The 11,232-nt window shown below is 36.8% G+C and overlaps 1 protein-coding gene across 1 annotated transcript in view; it reads right to left on the reverse strand.

Moving 5' to 3' along the window:
* Nucleotides 1–5,893, reverse strand: part of FCRL5 (Fc receptor-like 5) — a 36,976-nt gene extending 31,083 nt beyond the window's left edge. Inside the window, exons 1-3 of the mRNA XM_011928470.1 lie at nucleotides 5,693–5,893; nucleotides 2,863–2,883; nucleotides 1,399–1,653 (exon numbers count right to left, since the gene is read on the reverse strand). Coding sequence (XP_011783860.1) covers nucleotides 1,399–1,653; nucleotides 2,863–2,883; nucleotides 5,693–5,723 — 307 coding nt within the window. The 5' untranslated portion in view covers nucleotides 5,724–5,893. The remainder of the gene's footprint in view (nucleotides 1–1,398; nucleotides 1,654–2,862; nucleotides 2,884–5,692) is intronic.
* Nucleotides 5,894–11,232: the final 5,339 nt, after the last annotated feature.

The raw sequence follows: 11,232 nt of genomic DNA on the forward strand, positions 1-11,232 counted from the left end.
AAAAAAAAAAAAAAAAAAAGAAATGAACACATATACCTTGAGAAAAGTTGAAAAGCAGAAATGTAGGTAAAATCACCTATCATCTCACCACCCACATTTTGGCATATGTTTTTCCAGCTTTCTCTTCCACTTTCAAGTACTTGAGAGCTCATGTGTATTTCTTTTATGGAATAATAATAATATTTATAGATTTGATAACTTTCCTTTCACTTACTATGCTATGAACACTTTCCTATGTCATTAGTATCATTATTGAACCTGATTTTTAATGTTCACAAAGTTTTCCTTCACTGGCAGTAATGCAATTTCTTTAATGACTATTCTTTTTTTAAACCATGTTAAGGTCTGCCGTTTTCAGGGGTGTACATCTATGGTTGTTTCAGTAGGTAAATTCTTAAAAGAGGAATTGTTAAGTCAAAGAGTATAAGCATTTTGTTTATTCCTTGCTAGTACACTGCTCCCACTACCTTAAAAAATGATATAACTTCAACTTCAAAACAGGTGGCTTTAGGACAAAAAAGGAAATGTCTCTTCCTTTATCTTTCTTTCTCTGCATATTTATCTACCTATGTATTATGTACCCATAAGTATGAACAATTCTCCTGCCACTTAGTATTCCAAGTAAATAATATGGCTTAAAACTATACATAGAGGCCAGGTGCTGTTGCTCATACCTGTAATCCCAGCACTTTGAGAGGCCCAGGTGAGCAGATCACTTGGCCCAGGAGTTCAGCATTAGCCTGGGCAGCATGAGGAAACCCCATCTCTACTAAGAATACAAAAATTAGCCAGGCGTGATGGCGGGCTCTTGTAGTCCTACACCAGGGAGATTGAGGTGGGAGAATTGCTTGAACCCTGGAGATGGAAGTTGCAGTGAGCCGAGATAACACCACTGCACTCCAGCCTGGGTGACAGAGCGAGACTCCATCTCAAAAAACAAAACAAAACAAAACAAAACAAAACCAAAAAACAATTCAGGAACCATTCAAATAAATTAGTCCTCAGGCTTTCTGGTACCCGAGAATCTTGTAAAAAATGCAAATTAATGGACCTCACTTCTACAGATTTTGATTGAATAAGCATAGGTAGGTCCTGAGTGTCTGTATGATTGATAAGCTGCCCAGGCGTTCTCACTCAAATCAAACTTCAAGAACCAGAGGTGCAGAGACATTAATCCACTGAAGTAAAAATTTTATTCATTTGAATGTTTAAAATTAAGCAGCTAATTCCATTCCCTGTCTGGTTGTATTCTGAGCTTTTCACTCTCCTCCTGTCTTACCACAGTGTGAAATAAAATTATCCACTCATGAAGGGTCTGAGGTAAACAGTAATAACAGCTAGAGAGAAACATGGGCTGAATTGATTTCGAAAGTTGGTGCATCTTTCATGCTCTCTCACCTGAAGAAAAGTCCAAGTACACAGGGCTACTGAGAGGGGAGCCCTGGGCCTGGCATCTGTACTCTCCAGATTCCTGAACCTCAAGGGTATTTTTTTGGGTTTCTCTTGATATTTCTTTCCCACGGTACCGATAGTACCATTTTGTTTTTTGTGTTGAGTATAAGCGAAATCCCTTGCAAGTCAGATTCACTCTCTCTTCTTGGAAGACTGTGGTCCATGGAGGCTGGAGGAAAATAATGGACTTGTGTGTCCTTGCTGAAGAGGAAAGAGAAAAGGAGTCTGAGGTGGAGGCACCTGCAGGCCCAGCCTCAGGGCCTCCTGCTGCATAGCCTGAAGGACCTGGGTTTGGAGGAGCTGAAAGAGGTCCTCGGGGAGGGTCACTGATAGCTCAAAGCTCCCTGTCAGCCAGTGGCCCTCACCTCATCCAAGGGAGAAATTACCCAGGGGATGGCAATAGGCAAAATGATTTCAGGAGAGTGATACCAGCAGGATTCACCGTCAAATATCACAGTTAGGTAGCCTTACACGGAAGTGGGTCCCAGAGAAAATCAATGCTGCGCTGCCATTTCATCATGTTCAAACACTCATAAGAAACTCCAAAGGTGATGTTAAAATCACAATTTTGCACTTTCCCTAAGAGAATAAATCATATTATCTTAAGATTTGTCACTGAGAAAACCTCGAGAGCTCAACTTACCTAACATCTTCATTTTGTAAATGGTGATTCAAATGCCCAGAAGAACCCCATCATAGCTAATTGTGGCAGAGCAAGGAAGGGGCAAGTCACTCACTGGCATCCAGAGGTGACTAGGACAAGGTTACAGCTGGGACTGCTGATTCGGACAAGGAGAGGGGTTGTAGAGGGTTCTTGCTACTCCTGGGTTCTCAATCATCCACTCTGAGCCAAAGGAATGGCACTAAGAGCCAGAACTAATTAAATGTGGGATGCAGATAACTTGTCTTCTTCCCTCTCTCCCCTTTCTGTGCCTTTCTTTTTTGTGAGGACCCAGTTGTTGGATGTCCAGGAGGATTTTACTCCAAAGCTGCAGAGAATGCAGCATTCCTGCTGGCATCAGCACAGTGGAATGTTTTCGGGGATTTTTCTGGCTTGCTGATTGGAGAGGATCCTATCCTGAGTCCAGCACACTTGCCACGGAGTTGAAGATGTCCTGCCTGGCTAAATGGGATCTGTTGGCAATAACAGTAAATGCAGGGCTTAGCAAAGGCCAGGAGTTGCTTGGGCATTCACCCCTTCCCCCTGGGAGGGTCAGAGGGTGACCATGGAGCTCTCCTGGCCCTTGGGAGATGCCAAAAAACCAGGCATCACTTTCAAATCCCTGCTGACATCAGCGAGAAAACAGGAGATACTAGAGATCTCAGGCAGCCATCACAAATGTTTTCTATTTATTAGGAAGAGACACTCTTAACCAGAGACGCTGAAGAGCCAAAGACAGGAGAACTCACCAAACTGTCCACTGACAGGAGCTGCAAAAATAAGAGCCAGAGATGAGCACAGAACCAAGATTATTTTGTTTGAAGAAGATAATTCCATTTTTTTAACCCATGCAGGTATTACTTGTCCCTTTAAAAAATTCATTTAAAAACTCTAATAATTATTCATCAAATGTGTATATATATACACAGAGATATACACACACACATATACACAAAAATATATATACACATATATATACAGATATATATACACACACACATATATATATACACACATATATGATATACATACATATGGCATGGTATTTGGACTTTTACAATGTATTTTAAAAATGGTATCTGCCGTCAAGAAGTTGACTAGTGGAAAAACAGAAACACGATATAAAATAATATAACACAGGGTGTAAGTGCAATAACAGAAATACACATGGGGTATGTTGGGGGCAGAAGGGCCACCTAGCCCAGTGTGTAGGATATATGTGTGTGTGTAGAGTGTGTACACGTGTTGAACAGGATGGGTGGATCCTTGAAGGTACCTGAAGGAGATGATACTTCACAAAACTATGAGTGAGAACATGAGTCTGCAGGTGGACGTTAGCATTTGTGTGTGGTAAGAGGCGATGGGGAGGTAGAAAGGGCACAGAGGTGGAGAAATGACACTGGTGCTCAGGAGTTGGGAGTGTTGGGGAAAATAAGGTAAGAGAAGCATGCAGGGCCTGAGTAAGTGGTTCTAATTTTATTAAAAAGTCATAAAGAGTCATGGAATGGTTTCAAGGAGGAGATTGACAAGGTTAGAATTTGAAACTTTGATGGAGCACTCTGTCAGTGGACAGAATTTAATGAGATAATATGAAGCAGGGAGACTGATTAGAAGGCAGGGCAAGGAAATGGACGTGAATTAAGCCTTCCTTGGGCACCAGACTCCAGGCTATACTCTTTTCATGAGATCATTGAATCCAAGGGCTCGTTATCATCATGCCTAATTTTTAAACAATAAACTGAGGCTCAGATTATTTAGACCTGATACTCAGCCCAAGAGATGGTAATGTGTAATTTTTTTCAGAGTGTTTTTCCAAAATTATCTTCATTATCTGCTTGTTTATTTTCCCTTCTCTATAATGCAAGCTCTATGAGACCTAGGACTTCTCTTATGTTCACCATATATCCTCCAAGACCTATAACAGTGACTGGCATATAAAAGATGTTCCTTTAATATTCACTAAATATATTTTTGTTGTATAATGAATTAATTAAAGAATTAGGTTAATAATGTAGAGGTAGAAGAATAGAGATTTGAGAAATGAGTAATGAAGAGAGAGAGGACACAAAACTGGCGTGCTTATCAATTTAATAGATATTCTGCATATGGGTTGATTTATTTATTCAACAGATTTTTGGTATGCCAATCATGCTCCAGAGCAAGGCAATAGAAATCCAGGAGTGTGTGAGAGACACATCATCCCTGACCACATGAGGCTGTTGGAGACTTATCCAAACCTAAGTGTTTTACTGAGAACAACAAATTATTCACCATTCACCTGAATATTTTGGCTTCTTTGGTCTTTGCATTGTTTTAAATGAAGCTGATATTTTTGTGAGTGGTTTCTATATGGTCTGCATTTACGTAGGTTATTTCAATAACCCTGTGAGGTAAGTGCTAGGATTAACCCCATTTTATAGACCAGGAATCTGGTAGCCAGTAGGTGGCAGGACGAAGTTTTGAACCTGGATCCTGTTTGACCCCAGAGCCCATGTTATAAACTTTGCCCTCTCATGCTCAGGACCTGGCCATTACCCACAATGTGTGGGGCCATAATTGAGATGTGTTCCTACTTCAGGAATTATAGTCCATGCACGTTCCAACTTTGGGGTCCTCCTTTCTTATATCATGCCTGCTCCATTTCTGCTCCTCTAGCTCCTACTCACCTCTTTAAGTTTCATGAAGTCTTCACTAGCTTTTTGAATACAATTTATTATCTGCCTACAGCATTCATTGGTAACTTTGCCCGGACAATTACTTAACTGGGATCTTGTTGCATAGCTGCTTGAAAGTACATTGGCCTTGCTGGGAGCCCTTCTATGTCATGACCTTCCAGAACACAGACATAGTGTCTCCTATGGACTCTCATTGTTCAGCACCTGGTACAATACTGTGCATAGATATGACTAAACACATTTGCTGAACAAATAAATAAGCATATTTAATTCTAATATTTAAACTTTAGTAAAAATCAACCAGTTCGCACATATGAGTTGATAGAGACTTATGCACACCCAGAGGGACAAAGAGAAAGTCATGTGCTTTAGACTTGTCCTTGCTTTGTCCACCTACCCCTCTCTTCCACACCATGTTCTTAATCAGCTCATTGCTGCAGTGTTTTGCAATTATGTGCCAGAGAAAGAGCTGTCTTTCTTGTTAGAAATCTTGCCCTCTCATGCTCGGGACCAGGATCTGGCCTTGTCATACAAGGAGTAAATACATCTCCTCTACAGAGAGGAGAGTGGGCCCTTCTATGAATAAGACGATATGAACAAACAAACATGAAACATTTTCTGGACTTCATGAAGTTCTTTTTAAAGAAAAAAATAAATGAAATTTTAACTGTTGTGGTTACTGTGGTTTCCTACTCTGTAAGATTGAAAATTCCTTCCAGCTGTGGCCATTTTCTTCAGCCTCAAGAGAAAGCCCTGAGGTACAGAGTCAAGTTCAAAAACACAGTTTCCTAATGTAGGAAAGATTCTTTCAGCAGGGGCTGTGCCGAAGAAAGGACCAGGCCTGTGGTGGAGAGAGAAGCTGTCCCGACCCCACCCAGGGCCCATCGTGAGCCCTTTTACTCACCCAGGACCAGTAATATCACCCACAGCAGCATGAAGACCTGGACCACCAAGGGCGGAGATCAAAAGATAAGTTTTCTCAGGAATAACAGGTTTGAACTTGATCTTACACTCAGGACACTGCACACCAGCTCCAAGGAGCACATCTGAGAAGTTGCACTCTCAAAAACAGCAGAATACATTAGTGAATTAGAAAAAAGGAAGTGGGAATACCCATCTTCAGCTACTAATCAGAGTTTCCTGTCCGATGATCAAAGAAAAAGTTAAGGTTTTAAAAAATCAAATACCCTTGACCCTACATTTTTGCTATTGGGAAATTACCCTGAAGGAAGTATCCGAAGAGAGTTCTATAAGAACGTTTATTGTAGCATTCATTATTGCCTAAACACTGGAAACAAAACAAAAAAACCACAATATGGGGACTGTTTAAGAATATTCTGATTCTTCCGTACAATGACAAGCAATCATTAAAGAATAAGGTAAATCTGAACATGCCAAGAAGACAAGACCACCTTGTTTGATGTGAAGAGAATAAAAGTGAGATATAGATTAGTTTTGTAGTATTATCCCATTGGGTAAATATTAAAAATAGGATATATGTGTACATCAACTCTTTTAAGTATACTTTTTTTTTCCTGGAACGTACACACAAAAATACTGATTATGTTTGAGGAGCAATAGGTGGGAAGAAGACAATTTTATGTATTTCTGTACTGTTTGATTTTTTAAAAAAAATTACCATGTGAATGTATAGCTCTCATGATTTTCTAAAAGTCAAGTTTCCATCCTGGTATACTGATCAACAGAGGTTCCTAAGACATCAGCTACCATGAGGAGTGCCAGTTTCTTTCTTTCAAATAATTTCCCACCCTTTCTCTCTGGGCCCATACCTTGGTCTTCCTAAGGGGGTATTTAATTTTATATCTACAAATGCACATCACCTTAGGTATATTACGTCACATCCACCCCACTGCACCCTGAGGCAAGAAAATCATACAGGGGTTACAGGAGTGAATAGAGATTAATCCATCTAAGTACAAGAGGAGAATTTCAAAGGTAACACAGTCTTTGCCTACTTTTTGTGCTAAAACAAATAGTGCTGCTATGAATATTCTTGTATACATTTCTTGGGGCATGTGTGTACATAATTCTATTGGGTGTATACCTGGGAGTGGAATTCCTGGCTCATAAGGTGTGCATATGTTCAGTTTAGGAAGTATTACCAAATTATTTTCCAAAGTGGTTGCGCCAATTCCCACCACACTCACCAACCAATGTATGAGAGTTACCATTGTTCTAAAATTCTTGCTGATATTCGTATTGTCATCTAGTAAAATTTGGCCATTCTGCTAGAATTATCTCAATGTGGTTTTAATTTGTATGTCTCTGGTGAATTTGAGAATGAGCATTTTTTCATAGTCTAATTGGTGATGTAGATATCCTTTTTATGTGCAATCTCGTTCAAATATTTCCTCATTTTTCTCTTAACTTTCAGTCTTTCTCTTCCTGTTTTGTAGCTATTTTAAACTCTGAATATAAACCCTTGTTGGATATATGTATTGCAAATGTCTTCCTTCAGTCTGTGGCTTGCTTCTTTGCTCATTGATAGTGCCTTTTGATGGGCAACCATTCTAACTTTGACATAGTCCAGTTTATCAATCTTCTCTTTTATGGTTAGAGATTTTTGTATCCCTTCTAAGAAAGTTTGTCTACTCCAAGATCATAAAGATACTCTCCCAGGTTATCTTCCAGAAACTTTATTTTTTTTTTACCATTTATTTTATATTTATAATAGCATTACAATTGATTTTTGTGTACAGTATGAGTGTTTATATTCACTTTTAATGTAAATATAGATAATTTACCCAGCCCTATTTATTGAAAGTTAATTTTTTCCACAATACAGTGCAATTTCACCTTTGTTGTAAAACAAAAAGCCATGTAGGTCTATTTTTGGAAATTTCTTTCATGTCCATTAGTCTATTTTGTCTGTCCTCATGCCAATACCACACTGTTCTAATTATTGTTGCTTTAAAATAATGCTTATTAACTGATAGATTAAGTCATAAAATGCTGCTCTTCTTCAAAATTGTTATGGCTATTTTTGGCTCTTTGTATTTTTCTGTATGTTTGAAAATCACCTTGTCAATTCCTGCTCCCTCTCTCCCCAAAAGCCTAGAAGACTGTTAATAACTGGGATTGCATTGGATTTATAAGTTAATTTGTATAAATTAGAAGAGATTGAGTCTCTCAATCCATAAACATAAAATATCCCCTCATTTATTTAGGTCAACTTGACATTCTTTCAGTAATTTTCTGTAGCTTTGACTGTGGGAAGTATATCTTTTGGTAGGTTTATCCTTAGGTTATTGATATGTTTTTGATGATATTGTAAGTAACATCATTAGATTTTTTTTCTAAATGTATAATTGGTATATAGAAATAGAATAGTTTTTTGTTTTACTGACCATCATTTTTATTTTTATTTTTTTGAGATGGAATTTCCCTCTTGTCCCCCAGGCTGGAGTACACTGGTGTGATCTTGGCTCATTGCAACCTCCACCTTCCAGGTTCAAGCGATTCTCCTGCCTTAGCCTCCTGAGTAGCTGGGATTATAGGTGTCTGCAACCACACCCAGCTAATTTTTGTGTTTTTAGTAGAGATGAGGTTTCACCACGTTGGCCAGGCTGGTCTCAAACTCCTGACCTCAAGTGATCTGCCTGCCTTGGCCTTCCAGGCAGGATTACAGGCAAGGATTACAGGCGTGAGCCACCATGTCCGGCCTTACTGACCTTCTAATATCTACTAAAACTGCTGAATTTACTTATTAATTCTAATAGTTTATCTTTAGGTTATTTTAGATTTCATACATACACAATCATATAATGATAGTTTTATTCTTTATTTTTAATACTTAAACTTCCTTTTCCCTCACTTATTGAACTGACTAGGAGCTCAAACATGATACTAAAGAGAAGTGGTAATATCAGGCGTCCTGTCTTAGTCTCACAGAAAAAGCTCTTAATATTTCAATATTAAGTATAATATTTCCTGTAATTTTTTTGGTAAATACTATGTATCAGACTAAATACCTTTCCTCATATTTCTAATTTGCTAATAAATTTTTCTTTTTTCCTAAATAATGGATGCTGTTTCAGTAATTACTTTTATTGCCTCTATTAGTATGATCATATGATTATTTACTTTTATTGTTAATATGATGAATTACATGGATGATTACAAATGTAAAATCAACTGCACATGCCAACTTGGCCATGATGTGTTATCTTTTTTATACATTCTTGAATTTGACTTATAAATTTGTTGTGCTTTTTAGCATTTGTGTTCATGAGAAAGATGGACCAATTTTCTTTCTTGATGAATTTTAGTAACAAAATTATATTGGTCTCATAAGCAAGCTCCTTCTTTTTCTATTCTCGTGAAGAGTTTGTGTAAGATTGATGTTATTTCTTCCTTAAATGTTTGGAAGATTTTACTGGTAAAGATGCTTAGGCTTGGAACTTTCTCTGGAGGAGGGCAAATTACAGATTTGATTTTTAAAACTGATACGAGATTATTCAGATACTTTATTTCTTCTTGTGCCAGTTTTGATATGCTGTATATTTTTTGGAATTTGCTTATCAATATTTCCAAGTCTATTGACATAACATTATTTGCAATGTCCTCATTTATTTTTTAACATATTTGAGATCTGTAGTAATGTTTTTTATTTTTTCACTCCTAATATTGATAACTGTCTTCTCTTTGTCATTCTATTTTTTTTTTTTAATTCTTGATCAGTCTCTGGAGGGAATCATCAATTGAATTAGCATTTTCAAAGAAACTTTTGGCTTTGTTGATTTTTCTATATTGTATGCTCATTTTCTATTTCATTAATTTCTCCTCTTTTTTTAAATATTTACTTCATTTTACCATTTAAAAGTTAACTTGCTTTTTAAAAACTTCTTAAAGGGATACTTACATCTTTGATTTTTTAGTCTTTTATTTTCTAATATGCTATAAGGTTTTGTCTAAGTGTGGCTGCAATGTGTAAGTTTTGATATGTCATATCTCTATGATTATTTTGTTAAAAATATTATTAATTACCATTAGGGTGTTCTTTCTGGCCCATGGGTTGTTTTGAAGTGCATTGTTTCTTTTCCTAATACAAATTTTCATTTTTGTTGATATTAATCTCTAATTTAATTCCACTGTGGTCTGAGAACATATTTTATGATTTCAGTCTTTTGAAATATGTTGAAATTTGCTTTATGGGCTAGTATACAGTCAAGTTTTATAAATTTTTCGTGTTTTCTTTAATATAATGTATATTTGCAAATGTTGGTGCAGCATTTCATTTCTGTCAGTTACATAATTCTATATTCTATATTGTGTTATTCAAATATCCTATGGTCTTACTATTTTTTCTGATATTCTATAAGTTACTAAGAAAATTATGTTAGGGCTTTCCATTATCATTGTGAGTTTGTCAACTTCCATTTTATTTCTGTCATTTTTTTGTTTTATATTTTGAAGTTATTTTATGAATTGCTTACACATTCAGAATTGTTACCTCTTCCCGATAATTTGACACACTTGCCATTATTAAATATTTCTCTTTATCTCTGTTTCTTGCCTGAAAGCTACACTGGGAGAGTCTCATCTACATTTGGACTTGATTCAGTTGATTGGATGCTATGCTTAAAAACCTGAATCTGATGCTGTGTTTGCTGTAAAGTTTTTAATGATGTTCAGCCAATCTGAGTATATAGTTGAGCATGGTCCATTTATAGAACCATTGTTGTTTTAAGTCACAAGGTTTCGGCTTTTTTTTTTTTTAATGCAGCAACAGGTAACTGAGATGGGCTTATTCCATCATGTTTAGGAATGTTATTTCTTGTCATTAAGTGATAATCCAGTTATCTCTAGTAATGTTTGTTTTAAAATTTATTTTTCTTGTTAGATCAAACTTGTGAATCATGGTATTCAAATCAACATCTTTTCTAATTTTAATCTATCTCAACTCTTGATTTCTCTTATAGCATAGCTTTTGCATGTTTTAATTTTATCTCATTCTTTGCAATTTTTATAATCGTATAGTTTTATTTCTCTTGAAATAAAGACTTTACTGCTCACAGAACACCCATGTGCTCCACATTTTTCAGCTCTCATATAGTAGAGGACCATGTGACTAGATGTGTCCTATAGGCTGTGAGAGGAAGTAGTATAAGTTATTTCCATGCTGTCATATACAAGAGCAGGCAAGAAATGCCCCTGTATCACTTCTCTTGCTATAGGCACCAAACAGCCTATGTGATTCAGACAGTGCAGGTACAAAATGGTGAAGCCTCTATGAGCCTGGATCTGTTGCCAGTTCATGTTGGACATGTAACTTGAATTAAAATAAGCTATTATGTGTTGAGTCACTAAATTTTTAGGGTTGTTTCAAACTGTCTTCTTCTCACTAAAACACACTACCAGAACAATTCTAAATTACTGTTTTTCCAGCCTTACTGGAAACTATTTTGGTGCTCTTCATTAAAT

The sequence above is a fragment of the Colobus angolensis genome, unplaced genomic scaffold (assembly GCF_000951035.1).
Source record: "Colobus angolensis palliatus isolate OR3802 unplaced genomic scaffold, Cang.pa_1.0 Scaffold77, whole genome shotgun sequence".
Taxonomy (NCBI): Eukaryota; Metazoa; Chordata; class Mammalia; order Primates; family Cercopithecidae; genus Colobus; species Colobus angolensis.